The sequence below is a fragment of the Mercenaria mercenaria genome, chromosome 1, assembly GCF_021730395.1.
Source record: "Mercenaria mercenaria strain notata chromosome 1, MADL_Memer_1, whole genome shotgun sequence".
Classification (NCBI taxonomy): Eukaryota; Metazoa; Mollusca; class Bivalvia; order Venerida; family Veneridae; genus Mercenaria; species Mercenaria mercenaria.
In genome coordinates, this window is record NC_069361.1 from 75,009,682 (window position 1) to 75,034,251 (window position 24,570).

At 34.8% G+C, this 24,570-nt stretch overlaps 1 protein-coding gene across 1 annotated transcript; it reads left to right on the top strand.

Moving 5' to 3' along the window:
* The first annotated feature begins 136 nt into the window (after positions 1-136).
* On the top strand, positions 137-24,310 carry LOC123533749 (eukaryotic initiation factor 4A-III). Its single transcript, XM_045315581.2, has 11 exons — positions 137-321; positions 4,024-4,096; positions 4,687-4,816; positions 6,731-6,863; positions 9,990-10,070; positions 11,574-11,715; positions 17,113-17,251; positions 18,053-18,168; positions 18,406-18,513; positions 22,016-22,143; positions 22,651-24,310. The coding sequence occupies exons 1-11, from the start codon at positions 189-191 to the stop codon at positions 22,665-22,667; spliced, it is 1,200 nt and encodes a 399-aa protein (XP_045171516.1). The 5' UTR covers positions 137-188; the 3' UTR covers positions 22,668-24,310.
* The last annotated feature ends 260 nt before the right edge of the window (positions 24,311-24,570 follow it).

A 24,570-nucleotide genomic window follows, 5' to 3' on the forward strand; every position in this document is an offset into this window, starting at 1 on the left:
AAGGCGAGCCGACAGTAGCATACACGCAGAGTCATGAGAAAATGTGTGGGATGTCCGTAAAGTAAACTTCATCAAAACGTCGGAGAGCGTTTGATCTTTGTTGAAGGGACGCTTATTAGTTTAATATAGGCAGCAAACGTTTATGATCTCGGATTATTTTGAAGAAAAAAGAAATTGAAAAAACAAAAATGTCCTCTCGGCGTGTTCTTACAGATGATTTAAAAACATTAGAGTTTGAGACAAGTGAGGATGTTGATGTTACACCAACGTTCGACAGCATGGGTCTTAGAGAAGAGCTGTTGAGAGGAATTTATGCATATGGTTAGTTGTATAGGATACGGTGACTGTCGCGTCCAAATCACAGGCAAGAGTATCGGCCCTGGGAAGAAAAAAATAAGACCAGACTGATAAAAACACTTGTTTATATCCTAAATGTGTCCGAAATGAAAAGTATTTAGCAAAACATGAGCCCTCTTCATGAGATATTTACGGTCTACTGAAGGCCGGAATCTAGTTCAATAACATTAAACTTGCACAGGGCGCCTTTTAATATTTGGATGTTCAACATGACTCTGTGTCAAGTTTAATCGAATGACAGCCATATGCTTATATAGCATGAATTTCGACCTTATTATATTGAAGTGTAATGTAGGAAAACTCAAACGTGATACATCGGTTTACCGTAACTAAAACTGCACCACCAAATGATCACTTCCCCGACGCACAGACGCTTCTAGCGTAATTTCAGCATTCCCATTCACGCAAAAATCTGCGTAATTCACACATAAAAGGTCACTTGCATGCAAGTTTTAAAATTCCACGGGTACAATGCACGCGTAAAAAATCTTACAGAAAATACATTGTTCGTCGATAAAGAGTCGAAATTCAAGTAACCAGACATTATTTTTGATCCGTACACGCAAATTACCGCAATACACACTGTTGACAATTTGCTACATGTCAAGACGAGTTGAATTTACATGCCGATAGCATAATTTAAGCTCCGCCTACTCCAGGTACTTGTGAGATTTTCGCGAGAACTGTGACAGCGAATCAAATAATTTGTAAAACTAGACGTGATAGTATTCAGCCAATCAACGACGCAGTTGCATCTTTGACACTTTCCGATAATTGTCAACATGTGCGAGTGCAAAAACAACGATTTTGGACGTTTTTTCAACAAGTTGTTGAATAATTAAGTGGTCAGCTGGCGTCCACTACACAATTATTTAGTCTCCATTGTAAAAGAAAGACTCGTAAGCTGCTTGTTTATTAATATTTACAAAACAATCGGTTGTGGACTGACTTTCATCGGGCATTTTTTCATTTTTATTTGAGTATACTGTTCATGCTAAATAAGTATTACCCGCCGAGTTTTTATTTTATAACATTTTTTTTTGTTGCTATAATGTTGCAGCAAGATATAGCAGCAAAAAAATGTTATAAAAACTCGGCGGGTGAATCACTTATCAGCGTCTGCTTGAATTTTTGAAAACATTTCTTTTTTTTCAGAACTATGGAATAAAGAAAAACTCTTTGCATGGAAAATGATTATCTAAGAAAATGAATGGTCACATCAATAGTTTTTATCCATATCGAAACAAGAAATTTATAGCCATCTTTTCAAATTGCTTCACAAGCTTACCGGGTGTGGTGTGTGTGTGTCGCGGGGGGGGGGGGGGGGGGGGGGGGGGGGGTGTATACTGAGTTAGAAATGATGTTCATAAATTTCTTTTTCAGCTAGGTCTCTCCACTTTTCTATAAGGAGAAGTGACTTTTAGCTGTATCCCTGTGGTGCATGTGTAAAACAAACCACTGTCATTAACACAGGCTGAATAAAAGTGTCACTTCCCATATACTTCTTTATAATTTTGTTTCAGTTGGAACATTTTTTTCAGTTTGTATGGTTTGTACCCAACTTTTTTATCATGTACCCACATTTTCTAAAGTATGTGGGTACATGTACCCACTTTTCAAAAAGTCAGTGGGAATGCTGTAATTTAATGAAATCATGAACAATACAACACTGAATAAATATACAGAATCAATTATACATGCTTAGACGAAAACAAATACGGCATTAGTAAAAAATCTGCAGCCTTTTTTTTAAAGCATGGGTACTGCCGAAAGCATGATTGTGGACTAGTCTTTTATTAAAACTGCTTTGATATGAACTTATAACATATTTAAATTACTTTTGATTAAATTACAACCAATAAATGCTGGTAACACCCATTGATTATAAACATATGCACACTACATAGACAATACGTTAGTAGCGGGCCGCATTTGTTTTTTCAAATCCGAACGTGAGAATATTTTTTCGTCTAAAATCATTCTTTATAATAAAGAAGACTTTGACAATTTTATGTTGTGTTGCGAAAGTGAATGGATGTAAATTTAACTTTCAATGTGCGAACAGATCCTCAATATTTTCAGTAAGACAGTATGTTCAATGGATGTGTAAAATAGGTTTCTTTGTCCGTTGTTGGTATTTAGCTATCGCTTTTTAGTCATTTCGACCGTGAACGTGTAAAACCTTCCGCAAGAATTTTTGTGGAATCCTCTACCTGGAAATTCATAACTGCGCTAAAACGTCGGACTATATGAAATGTCAAAATCATAAAATATTGGAAGTCCGGCGTTATTTATAGAACTAGCCGGAATCCAGAGATTCAAGCCTGCGAGCAGTGGGTTCACTTCCCAGGATGGACTAAAATATGGTTGTCAGCCGAACATGGGTCAAATTAACTAGCCATTACAAACAAGTATAACTAAATATGTTAATTAAGGCTACACACGACAGTCGGTAGCATCTGCTACACGCAATATTTACTTTTTAGCTTGACTTTTCAAAGAAAAAGAAGAGCTGGTGCACTTGCCCCAGCGTCAGCGTCACCGTTGGTTTAAGTTTTTGATAAAGTCAAATATCTCTTACTATGAAAGCTATTAACTTGAAACTTGAAATAGTAATTTACTATCAAAGTCTACACCAGGAGAAACAGTCCCCATTTATTATTATCACTGATTTGAATTTTGACAGAGTTTTGCCCCTTTTTGATTTAACTTGGAATTTTTTGGTTAAAGTTTTTGATAGAGTCAAATATCTCTGTCACTTTCAAAGCTTTTGACTTGAAACTTAAAAATAACTTGATTTGCTATCAAAGTCTACACCATGAGAAACAGTCCCCATAACTCTGATTTGAATTTTGACAGAGTTATGCCTCTTTTTAACTTAGAATTTTTTGGTTAGAATTCATATAGTTTTTAATGGCAAAGCTCTAATTCTAAGTGGAGCTAGAGCGTTTTGGACAGCTCTTGTTTATTTTTCAGTCGTTTTTTTGATTGCATTATCCGTCATTGAAAGCGCTATGATAATATCTGAGTAATTTTGTGCGAAACCAGTTTTGTCGAAAGTTTGTCGCTATTGGCCAGTCAGAAATTATGTTCCAAAATATCAAAGGAATTTTGTTCAGTGGTGGAGAATGCAGTCGAAAGAATGATTGAAAAATAAAAAAAGTAAATTATATCGCAAGAAGCAGATGCTAATGACGGTCGTAGAAAATCCTGGTTAAAGTTTTGCATGCAGGTTACTATCTCCAAACAAATGCAGATATTGAATTGAAACTTCACACTTATCTTCAGGGTTATAAAACTAGGTGATAGCATCAAGTCCCATAACTCTGACATGCATTTTGGTCAAATTATGTCCCCTTTTGAACTTTAAAAAAACTTCTGGTTAAAGTTTTGCATGCAAGTCACTATCTCTAAAACTAATGCAGATACTGGATTGAAACTCTATAGGAATTATAACATTTAGGGTAATATTTCTGCTTCTGGGACAACAGTTGGAATAGTTGAACATTGGCTGTCTTACAGACAGCTCTTGTTTTTGCATTCTCTGCCATTAATGTAGCTAATACCATCAAGGATTTCCATAACATACAGAGAAAATTAATCAGACTGAAATAACCACTTGTCATTATGGATCCACTACCTTAAAATGAAGCATTTCCTTTGCAGGTTTTGAGAAGCCGTCAGCCATTCAACAGAGATCCATCAAACCAATTGTCAAAGGCAGAGATGTTATTGCACAGTGAGTATAATAAAAATATTGAAAGTCTCCTTCAAAATTCAACATCCGAGTCTGTGTATTTCACTGTTACTTATATGTATATGGGAGCCAGACAAACACCTCTCGGACAAACCCGCTCCTACTGGTTCTTATCTAAGTGGACAAAAAAGTCCTCGCGCTGTTTTCAAAAGTAGGACAAAACTCTTTCCCTTAATGACTGACAAAACCTTTGCCATTAAACATTCAAAGGGGACAGAACTCCAGATTTTTTAACAGGTTGATCAAAACCCTCCCATAAGTAATAGTAACACTACAGAACAGTCACGGAGGGGATTTATCATATTGTTCATATTTGAGTGAAGGTTTTGCTCTTTAATGGATAAAAAGGTAAGATTTATGACTAAATATGTTTTAAACTTTAAATAAATGCCATTAATTTGTGTTAGAAGTGTAACAATCAGTGGATTGCGATTATAAGTGCATTGATGTCAGATGATGAAAGTGGCATTATAGTAACTTATTGCAACTTGTGTTGCAATATTCTAAATACAATATAAGCCTCAATAGTCACCACTAATTACTTTTAATGGCAAACTATTTTTCTTCCACAGGGCACAGTCTGGTACAGGAAAGACGGCAACATTCTCTATTTCAGTTCTACAGTGCCTTGACACACAGGTCAGAGAAACCCAGGCACTGATATTATCACCAACACGTGAATTGGCAACACAGATACAGAAAGTAAAAAAAAAGTTTCTAAATCTTAATTATAGTCTACTGTATGATTAATGTATAAGTTTCATCTCTAGTTGTAGATGTTATTTTTAGCTCGACTTTTCGAAGAAAATGTAGAGCTGTTGCACTCACCCCAGCGTTGGCGTCGCCATTGGTTGAAGTTTTTGATAAAGTCAAATATATCTGTTACTATCAAAGCTTTTGACTTGAAACTTGAAATAGTTATTTACTATCACAGTCTACACCAGGAGAAACAATTCCCATAACTCTGATTTGAATTTTGACAGATTTATGCCCCTTTTTAACTTAGATTTTTTTGGTTAAAGTTTTATATAACATCCAATATCTCTTGTTACTGTCAAAGCTATTGACTTGAAACTTAATATAAGTTATTTACCATCAAAGGCTACACCATAAGAAACAATCACCATAACTCTGATTAGAATTTGTACAGATTTATGCCCCTTTTACTGGCAAAGGTGTAATCTAGAGCCAAGCACTGAGAAAAGTCGAGTGTGCTGTCTTAGGGACAGCTCTTGTTTGTTCCATTATTAAACTAACTTTTCCTAAAATTTATCTTTTAAAACTCTAAGCAAATTATTATTGATCTGAAAGCAATCTTGATATATCTCAAAAATGTGATGGGCATTTAAGTTACATCAGGTACAGGGTACCTTAGATTGGGAAATGTTCATGTTGGCTTTATTTCCTCATTCTCATTCATCAGATGTTCGACATGGTTCCCAGGAAAACTTCTACCAGGGAACCAGGGTAAACATCTGGTATGCGAGAATGTATTTCATGGTCAGCAGCCTTTTTTGCAATGTTACGAATTCGCGGAATGTTTGAGTTTATGTTTTAGGACATGATGCACACTAATATTGAAGATATATTATGTTGAATTCCTGACTGGCATTATTTGAAAATATTGGTGAAATTAAAAGGATTGCCAACAGTAGCCTAGGCTGTCAAGGAAATCAACATTTCGTCAGCTCTTTACTTCAGTTTTTCTGTATTAATCCGTCTAAATCAGATTGTGCTACCACTATTTTGTTAAATTTTATCCATATTAGATATTTAATAACCCAGTGTCTCTGACCAATAATAGAATGCGGGAAATTTGTGAGAGGCAAGAATTATGCAAAAATTCTTTATACATGGAAGAAGTATTTTACTATCAAAATGTTAAAATAAACATACAAGGATAATAACCTGAATACATTATAAATGATCATGTAATGATTATAACAGTTTATTTGATTGATACCAAGTTTTGAATTTTTTTGTTATTGTTACCTGGCCTTCTTTATGCCCTTTTATAAATATAACACTAAGGAAAAAAGTAAGATGAAATGGGTTCGACTATTCAATTTAATGTCCATTATTAATTGATCTCAGTGCTTCTACACTTTGTAAATAACACATATGGTAAAGTTCTGTCAAAATCAGTCTAATCATGTACTTAATCTCACACAGTTTCTCACTCGTAATCCAAATGAACGTGTATTCGGGTCTCACTGATCTCTCGGATCTCTCAGGTCTCAAGCTCAGTTGTGGATTGGGCTCTTGACTGAACACACAGACACACACACACCAAAAATACACTTCCTCAGTGAGCTGGTAACTGACACTGCCACCATGTGTTACTATTAGGCTTAAAAGAATCCTCAATTCCTCCATGAATAATTTTATAGAACAAATCAACCTTTCCCCTTGAAAACATGTCGGACAACTGAGGAAAACCGGGGTCATGTGACTACAATCATAAAACAGCGGGAACTTATTGCAATGCTTGACTGGTTACTAATTACAAGAATTGGTCAAAGGGAAGCAACTTCTGAATGACTTAAGATCCACCTTAGAATAATCCACCTTGTTACATTATACATTGTATTAACAACATTTTTTCCTGATTTGTAGGTCATCCTTGCACTTGGTGACTACATGAATGTACAATGTCACTCGTGTATTGGAGGTACAAATATCGGGGAAGACATCCGAAAACTGGACTATGGGCAGCATGTAGTCTCAGGAACACCTGGCAGAGTATTTGGTAATATTTTTGTTGTTAGAAATCATACAATTAAAAGTCTATATTATACTTTTGCAGGCTGTAAACCTTTTCCACTATTCCTATATAGTTGAGAGATTTTTAGAAACCTTTATTAGTTCCTTACTGGTGCTTCAATGAGAGTCTTGTCTGTTCTTCTCTCGGTTCATCAGTCTGTCAGTAACACAAAGTGGGATCTTACAATAACTTTAAACATACAAGATATATAGGGCTGTCATTGATTGGGTCTTAGGCATATCGACGATACCGATATATCAGAAGACAAATATCAATGATACATCGATATATCGATTATTAAGTTAGATTAACAACCTATTTGTTCATACATACTATATACCTTCCTGTAAATGCTATTTTTAGTTTTATTGCCTACTTTTCATATTACTGTTTGATTGTGTTGTATTTGTATAAATGAAAATAAAAGAAACAAATAAAAATTAATAAAATCTTTCATTTTTATTTTGCCTTCACTTCTCTTTTGCATTTATCTAAATTTACAACTTTGTAAGCTTAATTGTTTTTGAGGGTCTGAGTGTTTATCTGGATAGTTTTTTCTCTCTGTAAAATATCGATTTTTGAAAATGGGAATCGATAATCGATCGACAAAAAAATATCGTTGATACATTGATATTGTTTCTATCGATGACAGCCTTAAAGATATATTTTCATGAAACTTGGTGAATGGATGGATGGCAATATGGAGAGTATGCTTGTCCTTATTTTGTTGCTATGGCAAGAGATGTGGTTGCTATGGCAACAAATAATAAAAAAAATATAACAAAAAGTGGACGTTATGTTAAATGAAAAAAGACTCTTAGTACAAGAAATTTATAGCTTGTCTGAGAACTTAATGCTCGTGGTCAGTTTGTAGGATTGTTCGATGGCGGTCCGTGATCCATCTGACTGTCATTCATAATTTAAAGAACATCTCCTCCTAAAATATAGAGTCAGTTTTACCAAACTCCACATGAGTGATTCTTTGGTTGTCCCCTTTAAAATTTCTTCAGATCTAGGTCAGTAAGGCCATCCATGAAGAATACTGGTTGCCACGACATTCTGAAGTAAAGAAATTTAAAAATCTTCTCCTGAAACTGCTGGCCTGATGTTAAGTAAATTTACAGTTCTAACTGTTCCTCTGGTGGTCCATGCCTGAATTCCTTCTGTTAAAAAAATATGGTAGCCAGTAGGTGTGGCTAGTTTTCCTGGATGGCAAATTTGGAAAATCTTCTCTGGAACGACTGGCCCAGTTTCATAATAATGTCAATGCTTGGATGACCATCTGCCAGATTCCTCCAAATCATGCTGTTTTCTTTTTAAAAAAAAGACAAACATGGCTACATATATATTGTTATATAGAAAACTTTGAACATCTCCTCAGAACTGCTGACCAGATTTAAAAAAATCCAGATTGTTCAATCCAGCCATGGCAGTGGGGAGAGCGATTTAGGGTCGTCATGGTCGTCTTGTTTAAGGAAATAATAGTCTAAGTACATTTAAAATTAATACTGTTTTTATCCCAATGTAAGCTTTTTCTAAGAGAAAAGGTTGTTAATTTTTTTAAAAATCTAAATTTACCTAACAGATAAATGGTAAACAAAATTGAAGTCAGTCTCTTAATTAAGTACATGTATTCCTACTTAAAGTTTGGTTTTCCCATGTTTATATTTAGAATAATATTTTTAGAAACATGATGATAAAAGATGTTACTTAGTAATGTTTGTTTTTTCTTGGAAGCATTTTATATAGAAACATGACAAAATTGGTTTAGGGTATATTCCTTGTAATGATACAAAAAATGAATAATACTATAATTTTGTTTTGTAGATAATTGACCCATTTCAGTAAATAAGGAAGTTTATAACTACAATACAATAGATTGTCTTTATAAATGTGCAGATGTTAATAACTGCGTAGCTTATTCTTTCCTCTTTAGATTGCAACATTCATTTATTCCTGACATTTTTTGTTGATTTTAAGGCTATGAATTTGAACATGGCTAGAAATGTTGAGGATTTAAGTTAGAAAGAACAGTTTGTTGAATGTAGTGTTTAATGCATGTACATGTATTATACATGTACTTTTAATAATGACAGTAGTATATCCATATTCGGTATTTTATGTTGCATTGCTGGCACATTGTATAGAAAATAACAGACGTAAGTCATGGAAAACACCACCATTAAATACTTGCTGTATAAAGTGAATATGAAAAAAATGCCAGGTCTTTGGCAAGTTATCTCGGTTCACAGGACCTGGTGATTTTTAATAATTTTGACTTGATTACAGAGACCAGCACTTATTATGTCTCCCACCACACAGTGGTATGGGAGACATATTGATTTACTCCAGTCTGTGTGTGTGTGTGTCTGTCACAAAGCTTGTCCGCACTCTAAGTCGAACATTTCTCATCCGATTTTCACCAAACTTAAACAAAATGTGTTTGACCATAACAACTCGGCCAAGTTCGATAACTAGCCAAATCGGTCCAAGCATTTTGGAGTTACGGCCCTTCAATTAACGAAAAATCTGCCTTTTTACTCTTGTCCGCTCTCTAAGTCGGAATTCTCATCCGATCTTCACCAAACTTGAACAAAATGTGTATGGCCATAAGACCTTAGCAAAGTTTGATAACTAGCCAAATCCACCCAGGCACTTTTGATTTATGGCCCTTGAATTACTGATTGGATCCACTCGTCCAGACCATCTAATTGGATCCACTCGTCTAAACCATCTAGAGAAACTAGCCATTTTTCATAGTGACAGTTGTGGGAGACATGCGCTTTTCTCAAAAGCATCTCTAGTTTCATTCTTGATTTTGAATTTCACGTTCCCAATGTAGTTATGAATTGAGATCACTTACTAATAAAGACCACTTTTTGGGGGCCTGATAGTGATCTTTCTTTACAGACGTGACATCTCATAGTGAGATTAACAAGTGACTCAGTCTTGGTTTCTGTGAATACACATTTTATGAAGAAAGATCTTATTCTAGCCATGAAGTGGGAAAGTTTGGCAGTTCAGAGAAACACTTGATCACATCTTGATAATGTGAAATGATAACAAAAATAAATGTTCTTTATTTAATTCCAAATATTTTGTTAATTTTAGACATGATTAAAAGAAGAAACTTGAGAACAAGATCCATCAAGATGTTAATACTGGACGAAGCTGACGAAATGTTGAACAAAGGTAATATAAACCCCCAACATAATCCCCCACCCCATTTTTGTAGTCATGTAGACTCATTCAGAGCAGACAAGGAGATGCAGTTGATAGACTGTGGACTTAAAATACGGTGTTGCAAGATATATTCCACATTTTTCTAACTACAAATGTGTACATGCACTATGTATTTTGTATAGAAAGGAAAAAATGTTGATTTTGTTATTAACAAAATTGGTGCACTTGATCAAGGGCAATCGTTCCTACGATATTGCACACTTGTTTTGACATTATTCACAAGAACGTGGTATTAATGGAAGAAAAAAAAATCAAAATCAGCCACCAGAAATTCAAAAAGAATATTCAGTTATAAGTAAAAGTTAAATTCCTTGATGTAAATGTAAATATTCAGTCAACATGACCATTTTATTTTTTGTTGGTTTTAAGGATATTTCAAACTGAAATCGGGAACTACTTTTATTGGAAGGCAAATTACTATATGTAAGTTGGTGATTTTGGCTTTTCTACTCATTTGAATATCATTAGTCTAGCATTTATCTTGAATATCAGGTTTTCTGATACTCCTGAAAAAATATTTTATTTTTGTAGCAAGATAATGTAAAAATATATATGTTACTTTGTGTCAGTTTATACGAGTATAAACCACACTGGGACTTCTGGTAAATCATCCAGTGGAATCTTTTGTACCTTGTGCAATCCTTCAGCTAACATCATTTTTTGAGTTCTCTGTGGTTAACCATAGGCAACTATAAATAAACTTAGATACACTGTGGTGTCAGCACAATCTGAATTATACTTTTTTCTATATATAGTTTCTTTTAGTCAAAACGGTTGCATTTCTTATTAAATATTTGTCATATTCAATGTTTTGTGTTTTTATTATGGAATAAGGTCTAAAAATGAAACTTGGGGTTTCTTTCTGTCTTGAAGATGACATCTAGTTGGGTTAAAAAAGAATGACAAGCTACCAGTCACAACCCTTCATCAGGTGATTTTATTGTCATTTACAAGAATAGTAACAAGGTCAAGTTAAATGACGTTACAATTTGGCATACTTTCCCTATTTTGATGTACTTGTTGAAAAACTTGGATAAGTCTTCTCTGAAATCGCAGACCCAGTTTTAAAATAATTTTCTTGAAATGTTTCTTGGATGACCTTCTGCCATATTCCTCCCAGCCATTTTGATTTGCTGAAAAAGCATAGTGTCGGGAGGGGGAGTGTAGTTTTTTTTCTTGTATGACTTTTTGGAAGATTAGAAATCCTCTCAGGCCACTGGCCAGATTTCAAAATTGAAATTATTTTACAGCACTGTTCCTTGGGTCAACTTACAAAATTTCTTAAAACTTAGGAAAGTGATCTATGGCCATTACTGCCCTCTTGTTTAGGCTGTGAGGAATACATTTATATCTACAGTTTTCTTTTAGATATTTACTTTGTGTTTCAGATCTACATTATCTGCATTTATCTCCCTTTGAAGATGATATTGTAACAATTTGTGTGTATTTCAGGATTTAAGGAACAGATTTATGATGTGTACAGATACCTGCCGCCAGCAACACAGGTCATATTGATTTCAGCTACACTCCCACACGAGATCCTAGAAATGACCAGCAAGTTTATGACAGACCCAATAAGGATCCTTGTAAAACGGTAAATCTTTCACACCTCAAATTCAGCAAAAGTTGGCACTGACTGTTTAATTTACATGCTGTGCAATTTTTGCCAGCTTTATGCCCTAACTGATGTCTAGTTGGACAATGGGAGTCCTCCTCCACCATTTTAAAACTGGAAAGTCACCATATGACCTACATTATGTTAGGTAACCTAAAGATGATCACTGATCTTGGTCATGTAATGGATTTCTTCCAAACAGTTATGACTGACCATTAACACTTAACTTCCATGGGCCCCTAATACATGTTAAATTTTCTGAGTCCTTAATATATGTTAGGTTTTCACAATTGGTACATGAATGTTTTTGAATTCATTTTTTCTACCATAGTTGCCCAACGAGGACAAACTTTAAAGGAATAAGTATAAAGTTGATAAACATAATTTGCGTAAGGAATGATAAAACTACAACAGCAGTTTTAGTATACTTCTGAAAGTGAAGTTTAAAAGGGTATATACTGGAATCACCATGCGGATCTGCCAGTAGGTTTGTGCATCCATGCACAAGTGATAACTCGCGTCATGAAAGGATGGAGATTGAAGTCATTTTTGTACACAGGCAGGATATCATAAGATAAGGTCAATTCATTACAATTCACCTATTTTTGAAAGAGTTTCGACCTCTTTTGCTTAAAATGTGGTTGCTCATTCTTTTAGTCATTTAATTTTAAAATCAGGTTCTTCACACTTACAGCTGTGAAGCAGGTCTTTATTATGTACAGGACGGCAGTGTTACAGGGATATTATTTAGTCTGCTGAAAGGCAGACAATTGTCGGTGCATTTATTGCTAAATTATCAAAAATTTGCGTTGACGAACTTAAGTTGAGCAGCAATTCATTTGCAACGTAATTAGTACCTTCATATTGTTAATTTACTCACCTGAACCAAAGGTTAATGGTGAGTTCTTGTGATGGTGCTGTGTTTAGTCGACAGTCATAGTCTGTTGTAAACTTTTTACCTTTAAGCAACTTATTCTCATGAAATACTTGAAGGATCATCACCAAACTTGGTCTGTAGCATCCTATATATAGTTGCCTCTCAATTTCTTTTCATATGGTTCAGTTGACTGATTTTAAGGGCTGCCACAACTAAAAATAGAAAAAAAACCTTTAAACAACCTCTTCTCATGAACCTCTGGATGGACAATTTTCAAATTTGTTGTTTTATTCAAATGGTTCTGCTTGAATGATTTTAGGGGCTGCCAGAGCTAAAAATAGAAAATCCTTTAAATGATGTCTTCTCATAATCTGATTGATGGGTCATCACCAAACTTGGTCTGTAACATCTTTGTAAGGTACTCTCTCAGATTTGTTCAGTTATTTTGGCTTGACTAATTAAAGGGGCAGCAAGAGCTGAAAAATAGAAATACAGTCTGCATTTATCTCCCTTTGAAGATGATATTGTAACAATTTGTGTGTATTTCAGGATTTAAGGAACATGTGGAGTTGTGTACCCACACCCGGTCACCCCCACCACCCTGGTCACACCCCCTGCCCCTCCCCACCCCCACCCCACAAAACTTTTTTTGTTCATTCCTTTTTTAAAAAATTTTCAAACCTTCTTCATCAACATGTGAAGTTGTTTGTTTGTTTGTTTTGGGTTTAACACCATTTTTCAACAGTATTTCAGTAATGTAATGGTGGGCAGTTAACCTATCCAGTGTTTCTGGATTCTGTACCAGTACAAACCTGTTTTCTGCAAGTAACTGCCAACTTCCCCACATGAATCAGAGTTGGAGGACGAAGGATTTCAGACACAATGTCTTTTATCAAATTGTCAGGGAGAACATATGACCCGCCCACGGATTGAACTTGCGATCCTTAGATCAGCGCTCTCCCTATTGAGCTAAGAGGGCAGGCTACATGTGAAGTTGTAACTCCCGCCCCATGCGTTCCAGATTTCTTACTGATTAACTTAACATACATTTATTATGTACACTTAAAACATTCGTTTTTCTGTTAAATTGATCGTGACTAATGAAATTATTTGCTTCTTAGTAAGATCCTTAACTTTTTGATGGATATATTTTTTTGCCATTCCTCACCACATTAGGAGGGGGATACCAATTCGTCGAACTTGCTTGTTAATTTCAAAGCAAGTTTTTTTTAGCTCTTACTTTAAACAGGTGAGCGCTTTAGGTTCAGTGACCTTCTTGTTTTTAAACTCGGCTTTTGGTCCACAAATGGAAATGTTAATCTGGGAGTTCTGTTGAAGTTAAAAGATGTATTCCACATTTTAAATACTTCCACTTTTAAAGGTTTGTAATTACATAATTTTACAAAATGCAATAAAACATAATACATTTGTAATAGGGGTCTGATGTTATGTAATTGGTTATTTTGTTCCCTAGATACATCTCTATCACAATATATGGAAAGTGAAAAATGTCAGTAAATGTTGCTTTTATGAGACTGACGACCTTTAAAGCCCAACTAAACAGACCTTACATACATTCAGTTACTATAAAATCATTTTATCCTCAGATACAAGGGATATGGAAGCTGTATGTCCATCCGTCTGTTCGTCCACCATTTCAGCTCCATATCTTCATAGTGGCTGAGAAGATTTTCATAAAACTTGTATCAGTTGTTAACCTCATCAAGGTGACATGCAGAGCTTATAACTCAGATCACTAGGTCCAAGGTCAAGGTCATACGTCTTGGAGGTCAAAAGTCAAATAGCTTCATTTTGTGTCCACTCCATTATTGTTTAAACTTTTTTCCATAAAGCTAACATGAATTGTAAACCTCACCAAGACGAAGCACACAACCTAGGTCTCTAGGTCCAGGGTCAAGCTCCAATACTTGGAGATTAATTGTCAGATAACTTGACTTCATGACCGCTCCATATCTTTTTACCCTCAGGCCCTCTGGGAAGAATTCCATAAAACTAGCACCAGTTATTTATCTTATCAATACAATTTGCAGAATGTACAAATTGGGGTCACTGGGTCCAAGGTCAAGGCCTTATTTGAAGGTAAAATGTCATAAACACAAATTTTACTTTCCCTATATGATAGGGGCATCTGCGGATATTAATCCACGTTATTTATTTATTTATAAAAAAAAAACTGTCTGCCATTGCAGTTTTCTTAGAGATAGAGGAACTTTTTGCACTGTTTCCGAAAAGATCTTGTGATGTGATTTATGTTTTTAATAAGCCATATGATGACCAGACACCCACAAGTCTTTTGAAAAGGAAACCCACTTAAGAGTAGAAAATTACATAATAGGTAACTAGAAAATAATAAATATCTCATTTTTGTACTAGATTGAAATGGCTTGAAATAGCGATATTATCAATAAATATTCAAATGACCAAACAATTCCAGAGGACGATATACTAAACATTGTCAGTTATCTAAGAATAGTGTCATTGCACATAATGATTACCCACCTACAACTCATAGTTTGATTCATATATTTTATAACAGCGTTTTTCAATGAACTCTTTTGAAAATATCTGATAATAAATCTGGTTTTACATATATATATTTTTAAAGAACTAAAGGGTGGTTACCGGAAGAAATGCCTAACTTTAATTAAATTTTATATGAAATAGATACATTTTGTATATGAAATTTGTAAAACTGAAAAAATAATTTTAATCAGACTACTGTTGAAAAAGATATAGCAGTTTGAAATAAAAGAAAATGACTAACCATTTAGGCAGCCATTTTAGTGTTTATGACTTAGTTTTCACACTGTTGAATTATTTATTCAGCAAAAAAAAAAGTTTCAAAAACATTATTAGCTTCAGTTTCTTGAAATTTCAAGGGAAAGCTTGATTATTTCTTTCTTATATAAATTGTCTTTCAAAATTTTGAAAAAATGGTACTGTCTAAGCTGAAAGATGGACAAGTTCATTATAGAAATTAAGCAGGGTAAATGTAAAATAATATTAGAAGACCTTACAGATGGAGTATACATTAGAAAAACACATCCTACATTTCTAGTAGTTTCCATTTTAACATCAAAAACATTTTTGATGGGTCATTTCAACCATTTTTGGCCTCACAAATTTGAAAAATAACAATTTTTTCTCCATATTTTATTGATTCTTGCAAAAATCTCAGAATATAATATTTAACATAAAAGCAACATATTAAAGTTGAAAATGTGTGTGTGTGTGTGTGTGTGTAGGGGGGTGGGGGAGGGGGCAAGGTTGCCCCCAAAAAATTGCAAAATTAAAAAAAAAATCGTCTATGAGAAATTCACATTTGTGTATGGAGAAAATAAGTCAAGATGTAGTCAAAATTTAAAAAGTTCGTGGGATTTACTATTAGAAATAAAGAGGAGTAACAGTGTATATAGCTTTTGCATTTTTAGGAAGAAAGTACATGTATTCCACAAAAAAATCATGAAAAATTCTGTCACTGTTTTTCTGTATCAAACAGTAGGAATGAAAACCTCACTGGATATATTATGTAATTATAATTTTATCTGGTAAATAATTAGACTTTGTAAATCAAAAGATAGTTTCTAATATACAGTATGATGTGTTGAGGATGTCTGATTATGTCCTTCCATTTGGAAGATTCAGGAATGAATTATTGATGAACCCCTCTAGGGAGGTAATTAATGTGAATCAGAAATTAAATCTTGGGATGTAATTGGTTCTAAGTGAAATTTCGGGGGTGGGGGGGGGGGGGGGAGGTGTAATAAAATTGCAGTTTTATTTATACTGTAATAAATTTTCTACTTACAGATGGGGCGGACATATAATTTGCTTTATTTCTGAGAAAAATTTTCTAATATTTTGTTCATTCCTGCCTGGCTAGAATAGGGGTAAAGCATAAGGTTGTCAGTTCTGACATTGCGATTTTTATCCCTGGGCAAGGTTCTGTAATTATTTTATAGAAGAAAGTCATTCACCCCTTTCCACTGATTCATGTGGAGAAACTGTCAATGACACAGGGAACAAGTCAGTACTGGTCTGAAGTACAGGATCACTGGTTGGGCTAACTGACTGCTTAAAGGCGTACGCTAGAATTCAGGGGGAAAATTTTCCCAATAATAGAATTTCTTCAAACTTTTGATATTGAAAGACAATCATCTAAGTAACAAAAAAATGCAATAAAAATTATAGGTCACGGGTATTGAAAAAGAATTATCTGCCCTTGATAACGTCATCTTCCCCAAAAATGCCATTTTCAAGGGCAGATAACTTTCAATACCGGTGACCTATGTTTTTTATTGCATATTTTTGTTTCTTAGTTGATTGTCCTTCTGAATCAGTATCCTTTTGGACTTAGATATATTACATGTACAAGTGCATCTGAACCTTCTTTATTCTGTTAACTGCTATTGTTTCCATCTGATTCAAATGAAATTTGGTATACATTGTTGTATATTTCACTATGATGTATATTTCAGTGATGAACTGACTCTAGAAGGTATCAAGCAGTTCTTTGTTGCCGTGGAGAGAGAGGAATGGAAGTTTGATACATTGTGTGATCTCTACGATACACTCACAATAACGCAGGCTGTTATTTTCTGTAACACAAAGAGAAAGGTACATAGCAGAAGTCTGTCAAGAAATGCAGCTCTTTTTGTTCAATTTGTATGCTTCTTCTGCAGAAAGTTAGGCAAATATATCGTTTACCAGACAGTGCAATTTTTTGTTACTTTCTTGAGAAAATGGCATCTCAGCTTTCAAAAACACCAGTAGTGTCAGGAGGTTGAGTACAAAACCATCTTAACCCTTACCCTGCTAAATTTCTATAATGAACTGGTCCATCGTTTAATTCGAAGGGGTGTTCACTGAAAATTTACTGACTGAACAGCGACCAGTGCAGACCATGATAATCTTGGTGTTGAAAAGCTTTGTTAAACTCATGTTAACCCTTATAATGCTGGACACGATTGATTCTGCCTTTGCGACCAGTGTAGATCATGATTAGCCTGCACATCCGTGCAGTGACAGCAGTCTGATCATGATCTGCACTGTTCGTCATTCAGTCAGTATCTTTTTGGTAAGCACCTCTTTTAGCAGTTAATGGTACTGTTTAAATTGAACGACAGACAAATTCATAATAAAATTTCTGAAGGGTAAGGGTTAAAGAAACATAAGTGGTCACAAAAAAGCTGACGTGTTACATCTAGAATTTCTTCTGAAGTGATTTTAAGTCCAGCAAAACAAAAGAAAATACTACAGAATATACTATACTTTGTGATATTACAATTTATCCATAACATAACTTCTAAACTAGATCTCTGTTTGTAAAAAATGATAAGATATTTAGTTATTTTGGAACATAGTTTTATTCTTACTTACGTGTAAACTTAGCTTGAAAGGTTATGATATGACTTTCAGGTTGACTGGCTAACAGAGAAGATGAGAGATGCCAATTTCACAGTGTCTTCAATGCACGGAGAGATGGTCCAGAAAGAAAGGGAGACAATCATGAAAGAGTTCAGATCAGGGGCTAGGTAAATTATACCATTAAAACAGCTGTTAACATTAATGTCGAAGATATTCTTTACAACAGTTTTGAAATATTTAAGTCGTATTTAAAGCTTGACTGTTTGCAAGTATTTTTGTTGTCACCCATGGGTTGGCTTCCACATTTTGAATCTCTGTTACACAGTTTGATTTTTTTCTTTTGTTTGATATAAAATTTCTTTGATACTTTACGGTATTTGTTTGAAATTAAATGTACATTTCAGTCGAGTATTGATAACCACTGATGTGTGGGCAAGAGGTCTGGACGTACAACAAGTATCCTTGGTCATCAACTATGATCTGCCAAACAACAGAGAATTGTACATTCACAGGTACTGTTTTCATAATAGTATAGTTATAGGAAATATTTTCTTAGTTTTTAGCTCGACTTTTCGAAGAAAAAGTAGAGCTATTGCACTCGCCTCGGTGTCGGTGTCGGCCTCGCCGTTGGTTAATGTTTTTTATAAAGCCAAATATCTCTGTTACTATCAAAGCTATTGACTTGAAACTTAAAATAGTTATTTAGTATCAAAGTCTACACCAGGAGAAACCATCCCCATAACTCTGATTGAATTTTGACAGAATTATGCCCCTTTTTAACATAGAATTTTTGGTTAAAGTTTTTGTTAAAGTCAAATATCTCTGTTACTATTAAAGCTTTTGTCTTGAAACTTAAAATACTTTTTCACTATCAAATTCTACACCAGGAGAAACAATCCTCATAACTCTGATTTGAATTTTGATAGATTTATGCCCCTTTTTAACTTAGATTTTTTTGTTAAAATTTTTGATAAAGTCAAATATCTCTGTCACTATTAAAGCTTTTGACTTGAAACTCAAAATAGTTATATACTATCAACCAGGAGAAACAATTCCCATAATTCTGATTTTTGAATTTTGACAGAATTATGCCCTTTTTAACCTAGAATTTTTAGTTAAAGTTTTTGATAAAATCAAATATGTCTGTTATATCAAAGCTTTTGACTTGAAACTTAAAATACATATTTACCATCAAAGTCTACACCAGGAGAAACAATTCTCATAACTCTGATTTGTATTTGGACAGAATTATGCCCTTTTTAACTTAGAATTTTTTGTTAAAATTTTTGATAAAGTCAAATATCTCTATTAATATTAAAGCTTTTGACTTGAAACTCAAAATAGTTATTTACTATCAAAGTCTACACCAGGAGACACAATGCCCACAACTCTGATTTGAATTTTTACAGAGTTTAATATCTCTTTTTATGCCCCCGAAGGGAGGCATATAGTTTTTGAACCGTCTGTCGGTCCGTCGGTCTGTTAGTCTGTCACTCTGTCGGTCTGTCAGTCTGTCCGCAATTTTCGTGTTCGGTCCATATCTTTGTCATTGATGGATGGATTTTCAAATAACTTGGCATGAATGTGTACCACAGTAAGACGACGTGTCGCGCGCAAGACCCAGGTCCGTAGCTCGAAGGTCAAGGTCACACTTAGACATTAAAGGATAGTGCATTGATGGGCATGTCCGGTCCATATCTTCGTCATCGATGGATGGATTTTCAAATAACTTGGCATGAATGTGTACCACAGTAAGACGACATGTCGCGCGCAAGACCCAGGTCCGTAGCTCAAAGGTCAAGGTCACACTTAGACTTTAAAGGATAGTGCATTGATGGGCGTGTCCGGTCCATATCTTTGTCATCCATGGATGGATTTTCAAATAACTTGGCATGAATGTGTACCACAGTAAGACGACATGTCGCGCGCAAGACCCAGGTCCGTAGCTCAAAGGTCAAGGTCACACTTAGACGTTAAAGGATAGTGCATTGATGGGCGTGTCCGGTCCATATCTTTGTCATCCATGGATGGATTTTCAAATAACTTGGCTTGAATGTTTACCACAGTAAGACGACGTGTCATGCACAAGACCCAGGTCCGTAGCTCAAAGGTCAAGGTCACACTTAGACGTTAAAGGTCATTTTTCATGATAGTGCATTGATGGGCGTGTCCGGTCCATATCTTTGTCATTCATGCATGGATTTTAAAATAACTACGCATGAATGTGTGAAACAGTAAGACGACGTGTTGCGCGCAAGAACCAGCTCTGTAGGTCAAAGGTCCTAAACTCTAACATCGGCCATAACTATTCATTCAAAGTGCCATCGGGGGCATGTGTCATCCTATGGAGACAGCTCTTGTTAACTTGGAATTTGTTTACTGGCAAAGCTTTAATTTACAGTCAAGCACTGAGAAAAGTCAAGCGCGCTGTCTTACGGACAGCTCTTGTTATAACATTTTTTTACTAGTCTTTCTGCTATGTGAGGTGGCTAGTTAACTTAGCCAATGTATCTGAACTTGTATGAACCTGACTTTGGGTGTAAAATTCTTAATGTCCAGCTGGCTTATAGATGATCTGTGGTTTCTACCCAGGTACCGGCGTATGATGATAATGCCTGGAATGGCACCTGAGGTCTTCCTCCACTATCAAAGCTAGAAATGTCACTATTTGACATTCATGCTGGTGTGACTGTAACAGGCCCCCCAAATCCTTTCTCTGAAAAAAATACAGAGATTTCTGAATTTTAAAGGAAGTATACTCAAGCTCTATTTTTCCAATGAGACAATGTGATTCAGTTTCTTGGATTGTAGCCACCACGAAATCCATGGAAACATGTCCCTATAAGAGTATATTTTATATCAAAATTTACAAATATAGATTTTGTTTTCTTCTCCTCTTGTTATACCCCCACAAAACATAGTTTGCAGGGGTATATAGGAGTGAGCTTGGCGGTCGGTTGGTCCGTTGGTTTTTGTGGTTTCCGGATGATAACTCATGAAAGGCTTGACCGATTTGAATAATTTTTGGTACACAGGTGAAACATCAGAAAATACAGGTCAAGTTTGAATTTGGGCTCAAAAGGTCAAAGGTCAAGGTCACAGTGACCCTGAACAGTTAAACAGTTTCCGGATGATAACTTGAGAACGTTTGGGCCGATGATCATATATTTAGGTACACGGGTGTAACATCATGAAATACAGGTCAAGTTCTACTTTGGGGTCTGTAGGTCAAAGGTCAAGGTCACAGTGACTCGGAACAATTAAATGGTTTCCGGATGAGAACTTGAGAACGCTTGGGTCTAGGATCCTAAAATTTTGTACACTGTTGTAACATGATTAAATACAGGTCTTGACTTTGAAGTAGGTAGGTCAAAGGTCAAGGTCACAATAACACGATGATAACTTGAGAACGTTTGGGCCTAGGATCATGAAAATTGACACGAGGTTGGTTATGACCAGCAGATGGCCCTGAATGATTTTGAGGTCAGCAGGTCAAGGTCACAGTGACCCGGAACACTTAAATGGTTTTCAGACAATAACTTCACAACGCTTGGGACTAGGATCACAAAATTTAATAGGGAGGTTGGTCATGACTAGCAGATGACTCGTAATTATTTTTGGTTCCAAAGGTCAAAGGTCATTTTAACCTTTTCCGGACAATAACTTGAGAACGCTTTGGCCGAGGATCATGAAACTTCATAGGGAAGTTGATCATGACCAGCAGATGACCTCTATTGATTTTGAGGTCAGTAGGTCAAAGGTCAAGCAAGTGCAGCTTTGACATTGGCTTATTTCTGTGACAAGGCCATATTGTGGGGGTATAATTTGTCACTCCTGTGACAACTCTAGTTTTCTCTAAGAAAGATTTTAGCAAAGGCTTTTAATATCGGTAACCTTAAGTTTGTATTGAAGTTGAAATTTGACTGCAGAATTTGTCGATCTTAAAGGTTTGGATTAAAAGGTGTAGTTGTATCAATTACAATACTTTGTATTAATATTAAAATTTGACTGCAGAATTGGTCGATCTGGAAGATTTGGACGTAAGGGTGTAGCCATCAACTTTGTCAAGAATGATGATATCAGAATCTTGAGAGATATTGAACAGTACTACTCAACGCAGATTGATGAAATGCCTATGAATGGTAAGAAATATGCTATCTTTTTCTCTCTGCAAACACTTGGCAATGTATGACCTTTTTGTGTCTGTTCACCTTAAAACTCAACTCTCTCTGCAAACACAGAATTCCAGTTTCAGCTTTTTAACAAGGGTGTTCATTTAGTACTTTAAAAAAAAAAAAGAAGAAAAATATGCAAAGAGGTCATCAACAATAGTAGCCAGCAGTTGCCACAGGTGGGTAGGGATTCATTTAAAGTGTTGTCAGGTAAATCTTAAGAAAGTTTCAAATAACCAGAGTATCTGATAAGTTTGTATGATTAATTTAATAAAGTTTTGTAGTGTATAGATATTTGGTGAAACACTGCTTGCTGTAGGGTTGATGGTTAGAACACCATGTCTGACTTGAGAAATGAAATGCTGTCCTCAAACTTAGAAGTTTTATTTACGTTTCTCAGAAATTTTAACTGTATCAGTTTCAAGTGAGTTTTGTCCTATTAAATAATACTTGTTCTATTTTCAATTTCCATTTCAGTCGCTGATTTGATATAAAAAGTCTTGTTCACCAGAAATAGCAGCTGTTGTCATTCAGAATAAAAGGATGTGTAGACATTGAAATTCATTGTGTAATTTGACATTTTAATGTAGAGATAATCGCGAACAGAAGTTACTTTATGATAGCTTTTTCTATGTGTTGTATAGAAAAAAAGGATTTTTATTAGGTTGCCTTTCGGCAAATGAAAAGATAGAAATAGATATCAATTTATTGGTTATAATAAAACTTCTTCCTCATCATTTAGATGAAGTTTGAAAATTAACTTGAATGGTTTATAATATGACATTTGCTGGTCTAGCATGCTGTACTAAATCTTTCTTTTTTTTTTTTGAATTAAGGAAATGAAATTTTCGAATTATAAAGCATGTAATACAAAGTATCATTTCACTATAAAAAATAAACTACCTAACTGAGGTCAGGTATTCTTAACATTCCGAAAAATGAAATCACTTACAAGAACTAAAAATGAAAGGTTTTTTTTTTTCCCCCTTTTTAAAAAAAAAACAAAACATCTTGAGAAATTTTCCTGTAGGGTTAAGGACATTGTATTTGTTTTTGTAAAAGTATGTGGAATACGTTTCTACATGTTATATGTTTTTACTTTAAAAAAAAAAAAGGTTAAAAAATGATAAAGAGTATACTGCCCAAAGTTCACAAATTAATCTGTTACAAACCTATGTAGCTCAGCTGATGACAAGAGAGGAGGGTATACTATAGGACTCAAAACATTGAACTTATATGAAATTCATTTGAGCCGCACCATGAGAAAACTAACATTGTGCATTTGCGACCAGCATGGATCCAGACCAGCCTACGCATCCACGCAGTCTTGATACATGCTGTTCGCTTAACGGTTCCTCGAATTGTAATATGCTTTTAAAGCTATCAGGATGGATCCTGACCAGACTGCGCAGATGCTCAGGCAGGTCTGGATCCATGCAGGTCGCAACACACTATGTTGGTTATCTCATGGTGCAGCTCAGTTGTTAAGGTATTGGACCCATAATGACATTTAGCAATTTCTGTATTATGTGTTTATAGTATAAGATTTTGGCATTTCCTGGCAGGTAGGAAAACCCTATGCTTATACTAGTATGAGAAACATTCATGGCTGAAGAGAGCCAAAACTGGATAGGTAGACTTTGTAAAGCATGGAAGTTCAGAGTAGCCCCACAGATACCTTAATCATGCTTTTTCATGATGTGACCAAGAAATAAAATATGCAACCCAAAATTGCTTTTCATGACATGAAAATTGACTGTATCCCGTAATATTTGTAAGAAAAAAACTTCTGTTTGTATAGAATATAGGTGTTTAACAGACTGCCTGATTAAGCACCAAAATTTAAATAATAATGAAAAGGGTGTATTTGGTTTAAATTGTTCTTGCAGTCAAACAATCGAACGTTTTATGTAATCATGATTTCTTATCGAAAATATCTGATTACTTGATTGATACATTTGCTTATGTTTGAATATTATATGTTCATGCACATCATTTCATGTCACCTAGAATCATTGCCATTAATAGAAGAAAATATATGTACATGATTCATTCTGTATTTTGGTATTTAAATGTGTCAATAAAATTGTACTGACTTTAAACTCTGTATTTGTTCAGTATATGCATTGTAAATGATCACTTGTCTTGGATCACTTGTCCCCTAGGCCTTAACTTTAGTCCCTCCGCAGTAATTTTATTTACACAATTCTTAAGCTTTGAAACAGTTTTAATGGCCAAATGATCTTGGTCAAGTTTGATTATGAGTTAAAATGAGCTGTTACATCAAGAGTTATGGCCCTTTATTTATAAAAATGCCATATTTAACCATGTTTTACCAGTAATATTCATTTTGATGCAGAATATCTTACCTTTAATTCGCAGTTGGGTTTGATTTTG